The sequence below is a fragment of the Hylobates moloch genome, unplaced genomic scaffold (genome assembly GCF_009828535.3).
Source record: "Hylobates moloch isolate HMO894 unplaced genomic scaffold, HMol_V3 SCAFFOLD_4, whole genome shotgun sequence".
NCBI lineage: Eukaryota > Metazoa > Chordata > Mammalia > Primates > Hylobatidae > Hylobates > Hylobates moloch.
In genome coordinates, this window is record NW_026652279.1 from 38992063 (window position 1) to 39009132 (window position 17070).

At 39.4% G+C, this 17070-nt stretch overlaps 1 protein-coding gene across 3 annotated transcripts in view; it reads left to right on the forward strand.

Moving 5' to 3' along the window:
* The window catches only part of HSPBAP1 (HSPB1 associated protein 1), a 60279-nt gene that overhangs the window by 21947 nt on the left and 21262 nt on the right, over positions 1-17070 (forward strand). For 2 of the 3 annotated variants that reach the window (XR_009213103.1, XM_032150013.2), the window contains exons 4-6: positions 9140-9276; positions 13054-13225; positions 15810-15893. Coding sequence is in view for 2 of the 3 variants with exons in the window: in XM_032150013.2 (XP_032005904.1) it covers positions 9140-9276; positions 13054-13225; positions 15810-15893 (393 nt within the window). In the remaining variant the exon portion in view is untranslated. Of the gene's footprint in view, positions 1-9139; positions 9277-9629; positions 9712-13053; positions 13226-15809; positions 15894-17070 lie in introns of all 3 variants that reach the window. The other variant, XM_058437423.1, reaches the window with a different exon arrangement.

Consider the following 17070-nt stretch of genomic DNA (forward strand, 5'->3'; position numbering starts at 1 on the left):
TGAGTCGGTTTGGAGTATGTTAGAAGCATAGATTGTGTATAAAACTTCATTGCCTCCTGACCTCCATTTAAGTTCTTGTCCCATCAGTGAGGCAGATGAAAGCATAAAGCTGATTCTGTGAAGGAGCATTCCTTGGGCTGTGACCAGGCTGCTGCTGTAATTTCTACCTGCTCTAGGGGTTTTGGACAGCTGTTTTCTCTGGCAGTTCATGGCCTGAGGTAGAGAACACTTGGCTCCCAGTATTTGGTAGTGGAAGCCCTGTAGAAGTGTAGGAGTGACTTGCAGAAGTAAAATTATGGAAGTTCTTTGCCGTATGTTGACATAACTGACAACAGAGTTTCCAGACTACCATATCCTCTTTTCTTTTAAGTGTTTTCTACCTTAAACTGGCAGTTTATTTTGTGAGATAATTTTGCAAACTCTCTGCCCTTGTTTCCATGTGTCTTAGGTGTGGGGCAGGAATGGGAGCCATCCTGGAGGCTGTTTGGAGGACTCTGCCTTGCCCCAACTCAGGCCAACGCTCCAGAGTCCTTCTTCCTCCCCTTCTTTGTGGAGAGAAGTATTTCACCATCCCTGCAGGCTGTTTACCCCTTCTCCTCTCTGCCACCACCCACTCTCTGGACTTGGCTTTCATATAGGCTGATAGTTCTTTGGCTCCTCAGTAATTTTCCATTCAGTGTATATTTTTCTTTTTTATGTTGAGTCAAGATGTAAATGCTGATGTTAACATAGTTATTATAATAGATCCTCGCATCTCAGCCTCCCGAGTTGCTGGGAGTATAGGAATGTGCCACTGCGCCTGGCTTAATTTTGCTTTTTTATTTAAAAAAAAGGAAAAATGTGTCACCTTGCCCCATAGTTGTTTTTGTTGTTGTTGTTGTCATTGTTGTTTTGAGATGGAGTCTCACTCTGTCACCCAGGCTGGAATGCGGTGGCACAATTTTGACTCCCTGCAACCTCTGCCTCCCAGGTTCAAGCAATTCTCCTGTCACAGCCACCGCCCGCCCCCTGACCCCAGTAGCTGGGATTACAGGTGCCTGCCACCATGCCCAGCTAATTTTTGTATTGTTTTGTAGAGACAGGGTTTCACCATGTTGGCCAGGATGGTCTCAAATTCCCGACTTTAAGTGATCCACCAGCCTCGGCCTCCCAAAGTGCTGGGATTACACGCGTGAGCCACTGTGCCCAGCCTGTCATAGTTGTTAGTTGAGAATGTATTTTCATTCTCATACCCATTAAAGAAATGCATAGGTTTTAAAAACATTCAGTAAATGACTCTGAATTCAAAGTCAATACCAAATCTGCTATTTACCCATTTTTAAATGATAATTTTAAGGTAGATGTTTTTTCTTACAACCTTAATTGTGATCACTTTATGGTTCTTTAATTATGGAACTTACAGGTTTCATAGTTAACTTTAAAAGTGTTTTGTTATGTTTCTCATACCCATCCCCCACCACTCTGTAAATTAGACTAGTACTTTACTCCATATTTCAGGTAAAATATTGCTTAATAGTAACATTGATCAAGTACTTACTTTTTGGGGGAATTTTTCTAATGTTTTACACTTATAATCCTCAAAGTAACTCTATGATTTAATAATTATCCCCATTTTAAGAAAAATGAGACCCAAAGAGGTTAAGTAAACCGTTTCTAAGATTATACAACTAGGAAGGGGTAATCCAAATAGTCTGCCTTCAGAGCTTTAACTACTACAGAGCTTTAATTACTGCTGTGCCTACAGAGGGTGTGCATACATTCAGTCCTGTTGGGACTCTCTGTCCTGAGGGTAGGCTCACTCTGCCTTGGATGAGTCTTTGATCTGACCCTGTTAGTAGTTCTGTCCCATCCCAGGCAAGGCAGCACTGTGCAGTATGTGACCTGTCCATTAAGTGCAGATATAAAGGGAAGCCTTTTGGCAATGTGCTGGAATTCTAACTGAGCCCTTATAACATCTGATATTTTGAATTGAATGAGTTTTCTGTCAGCTCATATTATGGCAATTAATTCTGCTATGAATAACCAAGTCCATTAAGATTATATCATCTTTTGTCTCAAAATTTTCTGGGCACCAAGTCTTCTTACATCACAGGTACCTGTGTTGGTTTAATTCATTCAGCCACCAAGTCTTATAACTTGCTGTTTCAAGCTTTCTTATATCTGTCATAAAATGGTGGGTAGTTAAACATTAAAATGGGTACATTTTTTAGATGTTTATTAATTTATTTAAAATGACAGAACCCACTATATGTTAACATAATAATATTTTTAAGAAAATAACTATATTCAAAAATGTTTAATGTCATTAGAGGGATGGATTATTGTACATTTTGGCATGTCTCCTTGATGTCTGGCTGTAAGAAGACAGCTGGATTCTCTGCTTCTCCATTCAAGCTGTTGCAATTTGTTGGTTTGTTTAAAGTATATGAAGAAAATTTTGCCTCACACACATATGAAACTGAAAAAGGGAGGAGTATTTATTAATAACAGCCTTTTCAGATAATTGTGGATTTTTTTATACCACACCAAACTTGATGAGGGGTAGTTTCTTAAAGGTTCATTAGTTGCAATATAAAATGTGAACCTATAATTAACGAACTCTGTACTCTTATAATAAAATCCATTAGTCTGTCTTGCACAGAATGGATCTTATGTAATGTTATTCATGGACCATTTGGAAAATATTGGCTTACTGAATTAGTAGATCTTCCAAATGTTGACACATTTTCAGTATACTTGATACATTTAATTATTCAAAAAGTCACATTTGTTAATACCACTGTTCTTATCAGAAAAATAGTATTAGGAAGCTTTCAGGCTCATATATTTCTTTTTTTTTTCTTTTTCTTTTTCTTTTTTTTTTTTTTTTTTTTTTGAGACAGAGTCTGACCCTGTCACCCAGGCTGGAGTGCAGTCACATGATCTCGGCTCACTGCAACCTCTGCCTCCTAGGTTCAAGCAATTCTCCTGCCTCAGCCTCCTGAGTAGCTGGGATTACAGGTGTGCACCACCATGCCTGGCTAAATTTTGGATTTTTAGTAGAAACGGGGTTTCACCATGTTGACCAGGCTGGCCTTGAACTCCTGAACTCAAGTGATCCGCCTGCCTCAGCCTCCCAAAGTGCTGGGATTGCAGGCATGAGCCATCATGCCGAGCCAAAAATGCAACTTTTAAAATAATATAATTAACTATAATTACTATCCAAAATTTACGAAGGATAAATATTTCTATCCAAATTTCAAACAGCCCCTTAAATGGACATTATACATTAGCAGTTGTCTGAGTCTCTTTTTCCTTAGAAAAATTACCTTAGGTACATAAACAGAAAAGAGGTAATTAACTCTCTACCCACCGATAGGCTCGATAAACACCTTAATTCTTACATTCCAACTTGTCTCATCAGAAAGCATCACTGGCCATCAGACGCCATTACTCATTACCAAATCACCTGCCTCAATTTCAACATGCTCTCTTAGCTATGTTTTAAAGTCCAAGACATGTTACAACTAATCTTCCATCTACTGTATTTTGGGATTCTGTGTCCTGGTGACTTAACAAGGCTTCTGACCTTCAGTAGCCGATTCAAATCACAATATCAAATGGAATCTACTGAGAAGCATCCTTGGGGCAAAATCCCTTTTGTTACATGTTGATTCTTAATAACTTCAATTATGATGATACTTACTGATAATTGCAAAAGGTAAAACCTGTCATTCTTACCTAATGAGTCTGAGAGCAAGAAATTTTGTTTTGTACTGTCACAAATTCCCTACCTTTCTAGGAAAGTAGAGAACAAAATGTTCGAAACAAATGCTTTATTTAGTCAACGATATGATGTATAACTAAAAAATAATAAGATTAATTTTATTTGCTATACACAGAAGTCAGTTACGTGTCAAAAATCATACTTTTAGGCCATCTCGAGGCTACATGATATTTTCCAATCATATTAGTATATTTATCAATGTACATATTTTTCATGGATGAATTTAATTTGTGGAAGAAAAGAGTTAATAGGAGGAAACTTCAAGTAGAGGCTATAAGTAAAAACTTACAAAACTAGTAGAGGGCCAGAGAGATTAAGAATTTCTTACCAAGGCTGACAAATGCTACACGGATTAACTAGAAGCCACAGAAAATTTGACAAAGGTGAAGCTAGGGGTTTAAGTCAAAACATTCTCTGAGGGGTCCTAAAGACCAGAGAAATATCAAAACAAGAAATAGTAAGAGTAGGAAAAAATCCACTTATATAATCATTCAAATACCTATTATGTATTCAGCACTATGTTAGCAGTTTGCAGGAATAAAAAATTATAGAACATTGCCCAAAGAGCTTACAATATTGTTAAAGGAACAGGACACAAATGTTCTGTGTCACTTACCATTTAAATAGTAATCCAAATAAAACATACAGGAAGGAAGGCAAGGGACAGATGGATATGGGAACAAGTGGTTGAGAAGGCTTCATAGCCAAGGCTGAACCTGAGCCAGGCCCTAAAACATAGAACTTTAACAGGCAGAAATTGAAAGGGCCATGAGCAGAGGCCAGAAGGAAAGAGAGAACATAGGTCAGTGGGGAGACTGGACAGGGCCTTGCGTGGAGCAGACAGGTGGCATCAGCCATACTTGGGAGGGTCTTAAATGCTATCCTTATATAATTTTAACTTATAAAATGTTTGTGAACATGATTAAAGTATTTTAATTTTAATCTGGAGTATGATTTAAAATGTATTTTCATAAGAAACTGTTTTAGAATTACTTAGAGGAGGAGTCAGAACAGAAAAAAATAGAGTAATTACAGTTGTGATGTTGTAAACCAGAGTGGCCCATAGACCCGTGGGGGTCCCTGACACCCTTTCAGAGGATCTTTGAGATCAAAATTATTTTCATAATACTTCTAAGATGATATTTGCTTATTTCACAGTGTTGACATTTGCACTGATGGTACAAATGCAATGATGAACAGAACTGCTAGTGTCAAGACAGTGGGACCAAAGTGTACTAATAGCATTGTATTAGAAAAAAAAACACACAGCTTTATTGGGGTATAACTGATATATAATAAACAGCATATATTTAACGTGAACAGTTTGATTAAGTTTTACATATACCTACACCCAAGAAACCATCACCACATTCAAGATGACAAACATTTTGATCATGTCCAAAAGGTTCCCAGTGTCCCTTCCTAACCTGTCTCTCCCTACACTCTCATTCTCAGACACCACTGATCTACTTTCTGTCACTGCAGGTTAGTTTGGCAGTTCTAGAATTTCATAAAAATGGAATCATATAGTAAGTACTCCTTTTTCATGCTAACACTAATCAAACGAGGAGACAGACATAGTTAACATCAGAACAAGGAAACCCAAGGTAGAGAGGGTCATTTCATCACAATAAAAGGTTGCTTCACCAAGCGGATATAATAATCCCAGATATGTATGAACCCAATAACAGTTTCAAAATACGTGAACAAAACTGACCAACCTAAAATGAGAAAAACACAAATACACAATTATAGTAAGGGGATTTCAATACCTCTGTCTCTATAATGGGTGAAACAAATATACAGAAAATCAGTAAGGATACAGGAGACTTGAATAATCAACTTGATTTAGTTGACATTTACAAAACACTCCACCCAACAACAGAAAACACTATTTCCAAGTGCACATGGAATCTTTATCAAGATTGATTATATTCTGGGCCATAAAACAAGTTTCAATAATTTAAAAGTATTTAAATCATACAAAGTATGTTCTCTCACCACAACAGAATTAAATTAAAAATTCATGACAAAAAGATAGCTGAAAAATCCCCAAATATTTGAGATTAAACATTACACTTCTAAATAATCCATAAGTCAAATAGTAAATCACAAGGAAAATTAGGAAATATTAGGCTAGTCCTTGACTATAAGTCAAAGCTGAAGAGATATGCTAAGCAACAGTTTGCAAGTAAGAGACAGGGAGGCCCAATATTAGCCTTGGTATAATTTAGTTGCTTAAAAAGAAAAGTGCCGTCTGACAGTGCATTAATGGTATGATGTGTGGGTCATGGAATGTTACAATTGCATGGATACAGGTTCTGTGTAGACTGTGTCTGGGGTTCAGTTTGGGAGCCAGGCTTTAGGGCTGTTGACAAAGTAAAGGAAATTGAGAGAAGAGCAATTGGAAGGAAAAGTTAATGCTGCTTTGTCTAGGTTAAAAAAAAAAGATAAAGGAGAAGTTGGACAGTTTTTCTGATAAAAATAGCAATTTTTGGCAGGAAATAAACTTGTTCTCTTTAGTTATAGAAGGCAGATCTAGGACCCTCCTCTGTAAGCTACCAGGAAGTAGATACTGATTTTGTAGTAAGTGGTCAACTAGCTAGCTACTTGTCGCTCTTTTCAGGGATGGTGTAGATAGAACTTGCTGAGAATAGATGGTTTTTAAAGATTTTTCCAACTCTTGAGGTATGTATGAGTAGACTCCAGGACAGATCACCCCAGTGATCACCCTTTTTGGTTTTACAGATGTAGCACCCAAACAGGGCCTCCTGTTTCTAGCAAGACTCAAGACACATTCCTGGGCCCACATTGACTTCAGACATTTGACTACTCATAAGTAGCTGAACTTAATTGGGAAGAGAATCCCAACTCTCAATGCTGTCTATTTTTACACTGACAATTTTGCTTTTTTTTTTTTTTTTTTGAGACAAGGTCTTGCTCTGTCACTCAGGCAGTCAGGCTGGAGTGCTATGGTGCAAACATAGCTCACTGAAGGCTTGACCTCCCAAGCTCAAGTGATCCTCCGTCCTCAGCCTCCCAAGTAGCTGGGACCACAAGTGCATGCCACCACGCCCAGCCAGTTTGTTAAAAAAAAAAAAAAGCTTTTTGTAGAGACAGAGCCTCACCAAACATTGCCCATGCTGGTCTTGAACTCCTGGACCCAGGCAGTCCTCCCACCTCAGCCTCCCAGAGTGCTGGGATTACAGGCATAAGCCATCACACCTGGCTGACAGTTTTGCTTTTTAAGTCATTATTACTGTTAGACAAGAGGCCAGGGAAGCCTCTCCTCAGTTTCTTATACAGTAACCTCACCCTGTAGAAAAATCTTCCTTCAGTGATTCTTTCCAAAGCAGGGCTCTAGAACAGGGTTTTTCATGTGGGGTTGGTCTGTCACCTCTTTGAAAGTATATATGAAATTTCGTGTGTGCTTTTTTCTGAGGAGAAGGGGCTTTGGTATTCATTAGATTCCTGAAGGGATGTATCTATAAGATTAAGAATCACATAACCTATCTCTTCTTAGCTAAGGCAAGTCTCTCCTTTTTCCTTTTTATACTGAATGGCTTTCAGCTACCTTTAGTTAAATTCTTCAGACTGAGGCGTGGTAAATTGTTCAACAAGGACAGGTTAATTGGAAGCCTCCCTTAAGCTCCCTGCTTGGGTGCAGGGCCCTCCTGCTGTGATCTTAAAGCATTCCCTGCATAATTGTGTCAGAGCACTTATTACATCATATTGAAAGCCTCTGTTTATGGGATTATCGCTCATTGTTAGATTTGAAGGGTTGGCATGTGTTATATTAATTTTTGTATCCCCAACACCCAGCATCATACCAGGTATATGGTAGATACTCAAAAATGTCATTGGCCTGAACTATTTTAACCATCATAAGTCAACAGATTCTTCTTTCCCTCCCAAGCAGCCAGTGTGTTCCAAGCTCTAACCCTGAGCCAGGTACTAAATTAGGCATTGAGAAAACAGGGGTAAGCTCCCAGTGTGGAGCTTATAGGCTACATGCAGAGAGAACAGGATTTTTGCCACCCACTGGAACTGCCACATATGAGCCATGTGCATTTACAGTGGTGCTGACCTTGCAAAAATTACCTCTTCTATGACAGACATTAATTGTGTGCACATATTCAGCCATTTTCATCACTCAAAACAAAAATGAAAAAAAAATGCTCTTTCTAGTGTTCCTCAAAACCATCCATTAAATTTCCCTTTAAAATCCTTTCTCTTTGAATACAGCTGTTAATGTTTTCCCTCTAAAAATAGAAAATTTAGACTGCAGTTACTGATAAAAGGAGTGTCAGCATGGAGAATGATGTGCTGCACATGGAAGTGGGGTGTTTTTTTTTTTGTTTTTTTTTTTTTGCTTTTATTTTTTAAAACCGAAAGGAAAACTTCATGATTAAAATAAAAATAAGGCAGAACCATCATGCCTGGTTTACTAGTATGTTCTTTTTCTTTTCTAGCTTATAAACCTGTTTAATCACATGGATTTGGGTTTTTGTGTGACCCTATTTTTCTGTGCTGCAAATGCGCCATCGGCTTCTGAAAGTATAGGCTTTTCCCAGTAGTTGACCTGGGCAGGATTTGCCCACAGAACCAGTCATATGGAGAGTTTTAAGTACAGAGCACTATGCTGTCTCTGTTCTAAAGATCATTGCGCTTAAGAAGTTCATGACTTTGGGGAATATATTGAAAGCCATCCATGGATGTATATTTCAAAAGATGTATTTTGACACCCTCACCTGAAGACTGATCTAGTAGGTATGAGCTAAGGCTCCAGCATTGATAGTTTTAAGTAACCCTACTAATGTAGGAGAAGGCTTCATTTATGTGGTCATTGAAGTACACAAAGTTAGTAAGTTGCGTATATACACAAATATCTGCACTGCTTAGAGGAAATACGGCTTTCTGACTTCTTCGGTTGTGTCTCAGAGATATTTCAAATAATGCCATTTCCACTGCATTCACTGTTCTAACTGCCCAAAACACGCGTTCCCTAAATATCAGCATAATCCTGTCTGTTTATTGTCTGTTTCCAACTCTAAAATGTAAGCTTCATCCGAGTGGGCATTTTGTCTCTTTTGTTCATTGATTCATTACAAGCTTCCAGAACAGTGCCTGGCATGTTGTAAGTGGTCAGTAAATATTTGTTGAATGATTACTATTAGTGTGGTTATTCAAATACGTTATTGGCTAAAAAGATTTCTTGAACTGCCCTGGAAACCTAACCTCTTCCATCTGTAGCATTTTCCATAATAGAATATTCCAACTGCCAAATAACAGATGTGTAAGTGAAAATGGGCAGCATTACCATACAGAGAAGTTGGTTAGTTCTTGATGGATTGCAACTTTATTTCAAAACAGGATGTGAAATGGTCTGACTTCGGGTTTCCTGGAAGAAATGGACAGGAAAGTACACTGTGGATTGGCTCCTTGGGAGCCCACACACCCTGTCATCTGGACTCCTATGGTTGTAACTTGGTATTCCAGGTACAAGGAAGGTAATGTGTGTGTGTGTGTGTGTGTGTGTAACGCACGTGTGCATGCATGCAATAGGGGTGGCAGAGAGAATAGGGCAATACCCTGAGGTGTAGTCCCAGCCCCATCCTGTCAGCCTGCCTCATGATTAGGGCAGACCTCTTAACCTCTGGTTTTGGTTTCTCCTCTGTGAAATGAGAACAGTTAAAATTGTGGTTTACAGGTGCGTGCCTTATCATGATCAGGATTGTCTTCAGAGAGTTGATTCTAGAACTCTGGGATTCCACTCCCAGGTCAGCTAGACAGCTCTCTGCTTGGTCTTTTTTTTTTTTTTGTAAATTAGAGACATTTGAGACAGTCTTGCTCTGTTGCCCAGGCTGGAGTGCAATGGCATGATCATAGCTCCTGGACCTCAAGCCATCCTCCTGCCTCAGCCTCTCAAGTATCTAGGACTACAGGTGCGTGCCAGTATGCCCAGCTAATTTAAAAAACTTTTTATTTAGAGGTGGAGTCTTTCTGTGTTGCCCAAGATAGTCTCGAATTCCTGGCCTCAAGCCATCCTCCTGCCTTGCCCTCTCAAAGTCCTGGTGTGAGCCACTATGCCCAGCCTATGCTTAGCTTTTCTTTTTTACGTAAGTTTGTAGTTTTCAAACTTTTATTTAAAAATGGGAATACCCTTTCTCCAAATCTAAATAAATAAGAGCAGAGCAGTTTGTTGAAAGGAAGAGGCTTCACTGTTGCCCTCAAGCTCCCCTCCAAGGGTTGCCAGCGATCCTGGTTTGAAAAATACTGGACCCTTTCAACTCTAAATTTTAGTTTGTGCCTACCTGACACAATACAGTGTATTGTTACCTTAGGTCAGTTTTTGTCTGCATCTATCTGTGGACTCTAGAAGATACTAGGGATAGGCAGTGCTTTTGATATACCTGGTTTCTGGAGTTCTATGAGAGTCTAAGTGTTTGTGCCACTTGGAGGATGTACTCAGATGTATGTGCAGCCTTATTTTCCCCTAATTAATGATGCCCCAGTCTTTTCTCCTGGTCATGTGGGACATTTACAGGGCAGCACAGAGAATAAAACAGAAAAGGTCATGTGCAAGTTCTCAGACCTATTAGATGTGAAAAGGATTATGAGTAGATTCAGGAGAAACAGTCAGTATGTCTGTGGATACATTTCACATGTGAAGAACTCTGAGAATTACAGAATGGTAGAAGTTAGTCCACTCTCTGATGCATTCCGTCTTTATTAAATGGCATAGAATGTGTCAGGTACATAGCTACATTCTGTGGATGCACGATTCAATCAAATGAGTGTGGTCTCTATCCTTGTGGAGTTAACAGGCTGAAACCTTAAACTTGGTAAGAGAGACAACATTTTAAGTAGCCTCTGTCCATGTGTTCTGAATTGGAAACAAGCCAAAGAAATTCAAGTTGGAAAAACATCAAAAAATACCTGAATAAAGTGATATTAATAAAGTTAATATCACTTTATTTTAACTTTGTAATAAGACATTTTCTGGCCTTATGTAAGTGGAATAATAAAATAGCTTTAGTAAATATCCATTGAGTATCCTTCTGTACAGGGACCATGTGTTACAGTAGATACAGAGGTGAGGGAGTAAGACACCCTCTCTACGGTGGGAGTTTACAGCCAGAGTGCAAGGTATCCATGATACAAGGCAGAATGCCCATGCTCTAGAGGAAGGTTTCACAGAGCTGTGGGACTAAAAAGTAGAAGAGGTCATGTTCCTGTTGGAAAGATCAGGGAAGATTTCACAGAGGAGCTGCCATTTGTGGTGGGCCTTGAAGGATGGATAAGTGCTCAAAAGACCCAGATGGGAAGGGCAGAGGGACCCTGAGAAAGCATGGGGTATAGAGAGGACCCCTTGAGTTGTCCAGTATATGTTGTGCATTGGAGACAGAGGGAGTAGACCAAAAAGGCAGGTAGGTTGAGTCCCCAGGGTCTTGACTTCCAGGCAAACACTGTTATTCTCTGTTCTTTCAGCATCCAGAACCATGATAAGTTTTTAAAGCAGGAGATCACATGATGATTGAATACCTTTTCTGATAGAAGGATTCATGCATTTTACATTTTTTAAGCCAAACAAAGCAGATTGGATGGGCTGGTTATCATTATGGCTATTCCTTTGGGAAATATTGCTGTGGTGCAGGGGAAGGAACTGGGATCTGGAGAAGCCGGGAGATCTGTGACCTAGCTCTGAGTTCACCACTACGCCAGTGAGTGACACTGGTCAAGCTCTGAGTCTTTCTGCCACTACTTTGGAAATGAAATTAGACTGATGATCTCTTCAGAGCCCTTCCAACTCTAACATTCGAAGCATATCAATACTGAAAACTGCTTTCAAACTAAACATACAGTGGAATGGAGCAGCTCTTAAAGCTTAAATTAAGTTAAAGCTTTAAGATTAGGCAAATAGGTTTTGAACCTCAATGGTTTTTAAGCTGATGGCTGTGTAAATTGATAGGCTGCCTTATAGCTCCGAAATGAATTTTTTTTTTTTTTTTTTAGATACAAAATTTTGCTCTGTCACCCAGGCTGGAGTGCAGTGGCACAATCATAGCTCACTGCTTCCTCGAACTCCTGGGCTCAAACAATCCTCCCACCTCAGCCTCCTGAGTAGCTGAGACTACAGGCACACACCATCACATCTGGCTAATTTTTTAAGAAAATTTTTTATGGGGATGAGGTATTGCTATGTTTCCCAGGCTCCGAGGTTTGTCTCTATCCTGGCCTCAAGCATTCCTTCTGCCGCGGCCTCCCAAAGTGCTGAGGTTACAGGCAGTGAGCCACCACACATGGCTTGAATGTAAATGTTTACTGAAGAGTAAAGAATTTCACTATTTCTATAAAACCTTCAAATTTCCAAAGCAAAATAAGACTTCAGCATATACTTCTTAGTTCGAAAACAGCAGCCGCTGTTTCTTGGTTCTGAAAGGACTTGATAACCCCATTCTAACAACTTCAAGGGGTCACTAGAGGGCTTTGGGCTTCTTTTCTCAGAACTAGGTGTTTCCCTCTTTTGTCTTTGCCTCCCCATCTAGACATCTAGATGTCTGGGTCTCATTTTTTTCTCATACTTACCTTGCTTTTGCCTCAGATGTCTTCCCTCTATTGGCATAAAGCATAAGCGTGTCTAGTGTTTTGTGAGTTAGAATTTATTACCTCCGTTTTCAAAACTGTTTTAAGTGACAAACATTTTACAGTTTTCTTTTTGAAAATTCCCACATTATACTGCTTTATTTATGTGGCATTATTTGTGCATGTCCACTCCCTAATGGATTAACTTAGCAAATGTTTAACTTAAGGAATTTATAACCCAAACAGGGAGAAGTCTGGAAACTATTTGGTGGATGAAACTATGAGTGTTTGCTCTGAATAAGATAAGAATACAGATATTTGAAAGGGTGGGGGTTATTGTGAATGGCTCTAGAGTCAGGGATGAAAACTATTTATGAGAAGGCAGACTTTGATTTGAGGTAAGAAAGAATGATCTTACGAACTAGATTCTGTCCCAGCAATGTAAGAGGCTGCCTCAGGGTGTCCTGAGACATCCATGAGGCAGCCCCTTAGTTGCTACACAACCTTACACCTGGTATCTGCAGAGGGATCCTAGCGCTGAGTCAGAGATGGCCAGGTGACCACTGATGGTGCCTGTATTCCCTTAGGGATTGAATTTAAATGAGTAAAAATGAACACTTAGCTTTTGCCTTCTTCCCTATTTTGTCTTAAGGTCAGAGTACTAACTTGTATCTTTTTTTTTTTTTTTTTTTTTTGATTAGGAAACGATGGCATCTCTTTCCTCCTGAAGATACACCTTTCCTTTATCCAACTAGAATCCCTTATGAAGAATCTAGTGTGTTCAGTAAAATCAATGTTGTCAATCCTGATTTAAAGCATTTTCCTCAGTTCCAGAAAGCTCAAAGACATATGGTTACACTGAGCCCAGGACAGGTAATAGGGCTTTAAAACATTAATGACCTGCCAGGGGACACCACAGCTGTAACTCTCTCAAGTCCTTATGCTGTGTGCTTCCCCTCCCCGCGCAGTACAAATGAGAATGGCTTCTTTCCCTCTGCTCTGCTGTTGGAAGGTAGCTTCCCTGTAGGCTTCAGACACATACACCTCTGCTTCGCAGGTCCTGGAAAGGAAATGGCAAGAGGGAACCCAGCTCCTCCTATTGGTAAAGAGGAGAATGGACTTTGGAGGAAGACAGTCTACAGAGTCATTTTCATTTAGGTCAGGAGAAAATGTTCAAGGCATGGGTACTTGAGCATCTCTGGAACATTTAATCACAGTTAATATCTGTTCAATTATGATAGAACTGAACCCAGACACGTAAACACAGGTCAGAATGCATCCAGGTGTGGGCCAACAGGCAGAAGGAACTGAGAATGTTTGCTTTTAAGCAAAAATGGATGTTGTTTTCATAAATTACTAACCCTGAAACATTTCCAAAGGTATTGTACATAGTGCTGCTTCCCAGTAAGGAAAATTTCCTTTTCAACCTTGGCACTTGCTGTCTGATATTTCATTAATAATTTGAAAGGTTTTCTTAGTCACTTAAGGAGACTTTATTCTCTCGATTATCCCTGTCCCTTGCCTGTCTTCCATTGTACCCGTCTCACTCGCACTTTTCCTGCTTCCTTCACTCAAGTACTATCAGCTCATACAATTTCACTTGACTGAGTTGCCCCAACCTGTTAGTCACTCTGCATTCACCTCTCCCCACAGCCCCTGACAACAGCTAATCTTTTTCTATCTCTAGATTTGCCCATTCTGGACATTTCACACAGTGCAATATTATAATACAGGGCCTTCTGTGTCTGACTTCTTTCACATAGCATAATGTATTCAAGGGTCATCCACATTGTAGAATGTTACTAGCACTTCATTTCTTTTTTATGGCTGAATAATATTCCATTGTATGGATATACAACATTTTGTTTATCCATTCATCAGTTGATGGACATTTGGGTTGTTTCTGCTTTGTTGGCTATTATAAGTAATGCTGCTTTGAACATTTATGTACAAGTTTGTGTGTACATATGTTTTCAATACTCTTGGGTATACCTAGGAGTAGAATTGCTGGGTTATATGGTAACCCTCTGTTTAACTTTTTGAGGAGTTGTCAAATTGTTTTCCATAGCAGCTGTACTATTTTACATTCCCACCAGCATTGTATGAGGGTTCCAGTTGCTTCACATCTTTCCCAACACTTGTTTTTCTTTTTTATCGTTATTTTTACAGCCATTCCAGAGTGTGTGAAGTGGTTGCCAATTCATTTTCTCTTCTGTCTTTAATAACCAAATTTGAATGATTGATTTTGTCTATTGTATCAGTTTTCCTTACATCCTATCCATTCTTTAATCCACTCAAACCCAGCTCTTTCTCTCACCACTTTACTGAAACTTTACTCCGATAGGACATGCATAACCTACTAATGACTATCAATTGGCCTTTTATAGTTTCCAGTTTTCCTGAAAGGATCTCTCTTTCTATTTCCCAGTCCTGCCTTGTTCATAGCAAATACCGGTAGTTTCCTAAATGTGAAGCCCAAAAGCTTCACATCATCTCCATCTGCTCTGCTCCCAATAGGAAATCTCTTACTGAGTCTGGATAGATGCCATCCTTCTTGAATCTGCCCATTGTTTTTGTTTATTATACCTTCCTATTTATATCTTAACATTTAATAAGTGGACCTTTGCAAGTGTCTCCTGTCCTTCTCAAACTCTCTCGATACCACTATTTTAACCATCCCCCTACTTAGAATTTCTCACCAACTCGTAGTGCCTACCAGATAAAATCTAGATTCTTATTCTGAAGTCCACTGTCCCTAAACTAATTCCCCTACCTTATCTCCCATTATTCCCTCTGCGATAGTAAGACTGACCTACTTGCTATCTTCTGTAGTCCTACCTCCCTTGCCTGTACCTCTTATCCTTCCTGGCATGTCCTCATTCTTTTCTCTGTCTAAATTCTCTCCTAGCCTGGGTTCAAATCACACTTCCTCCATCCATGTTGCCCCTGACCTCCCTAGTTCATGCTTGTTTTCACCCACCTCTGAAATTCTCAAACACCGTTGTCCTCTGATCTACCACTTCTGTAATGCCACCTTTCTGTACTTTATCTTCTCATTGGCTAGATTTTGAACTGTGAGAAAACAGAAGCCATGTCCTATGGGTTTTACCTATGCTCTTTCTCAGAATGCATGCAACTATTTTGTGACGGAAAGGAGGAAAAATTAGAATCTCAGAATCATGTACTAAGGTTTAGGTGCAGACAAAGAAGGCCCAGGATTAAAGAGAATAGAGATGCTGGCAGTATCCTTTGTAGAATATGTGAACTTGTCAATAAAAAAAGAATAAAAGGAAAAAAGGATTGCGGGGTTTTTTTTCTTACTTCACTTTTCTCCAGCAATATTATTGTGAATTCATTTGTATTCCTTTTTTTCCTAGCAGCCTCAATTAGGGTCTGATTCTGACATAAAAATGAAACGTCCTGTTCTTGTGCTAACCATGCTTTGTTTGGTTTTCAGGTTCTGTTTGTTCCCAGACACTGGTGGCATTATGTAGAATCCATTGATCCTGTCACTGTCAGTATAAACTCATGGATTGAACTGGTACTTTTTCATTTTGTTTTGTTTTGTTTAAGTAAGTGCAAATCATGCTTTTAAAAGATATATGAGGTCTGGCTGTACAACTGGGTAATTAATTTTTTTTAACCAATGCTTCAGTATTTTTTTGTTGCAGTGCACTATAACTTATGCATTCTGTTCTCTGTTAATGGATGTTTAGGTTGGAAATTGGAATTTTAGTGGTGTGCCACTCTCTTTCTTTTAAGGACACAGAATGGGCCTGATGCTGTCATGCAGGGTCCTTTCCCTTGACCAGTGTTGTTAGGAAAATTGTGTTGGGCCTAGCCAGATTTGCCGATACGTGTCCCTGGGCTGGAAATACCTGCTTCTTGGTTCAGGGTCATTACTAATTGCAGAATTCTGTCTTGGCTTCTACATATTCTCAAAGCGGAGTCTTTCTTTCAGTGCTAGGTTTTTATCATTTCATTTCTGCCAGAGGCCTTTCCCTCTGATGTGTTATGCTTAATCTTGGTTGCCTGCTCTATTTGACAATTAGAATAGCTGCTTGTTACACTCAAGTCTGTCTCTTCAACTGGGGCCTTAATTGCAGCTGCCTCTCTTTAATCAGAGGCCCTGACTGCATCTCTGCTCTCCTTGACCTGAAGCCTGGATTGCATCTCTCTGCTCTGTTTGACAGCCGTATCCTCTCCCTAGTCTAGTTTTTCCGATCCTTTGGTAAGAGGAATGGCTTTGGAATCAGTGGAACAGAAGGAATATTGTAACAGAAAGCTATGTTGTGTGGGCTTAGAGAAGAGTTGTAGCCCTTGAGGCTTAGGTGAGAGGTATGGCAGATCAGTAGCATCACAGAAATTTCGCCTATAGCATGCTGAACTGGAGTTGCAGCAGATGTCAAGATAGAATCCATGGAGAACTTCCACTCCCAATGCCAAAGTCACATCTACAATAGCCCTGAGGTGCTTCACCTCCCAAGGAAGTTTACTTGTTGTTAAAGAGTAGAGCTATCATCTTTTTAAAATATTTGAAAATACCTCCAAGTGTTTCCATAATCTTTTCTTCTTCCATGCTCAAAACCTCTTACTTTCTTTAATGGCGTGTTTTTATGTGACTTTTTCCTTTTTCCAGACTTTTTACCATTCTGGCCATAGACTTTGGAATCAGGCAACTTTAAAATACAGATTACCTTTGTTAGCTGTCTAACATA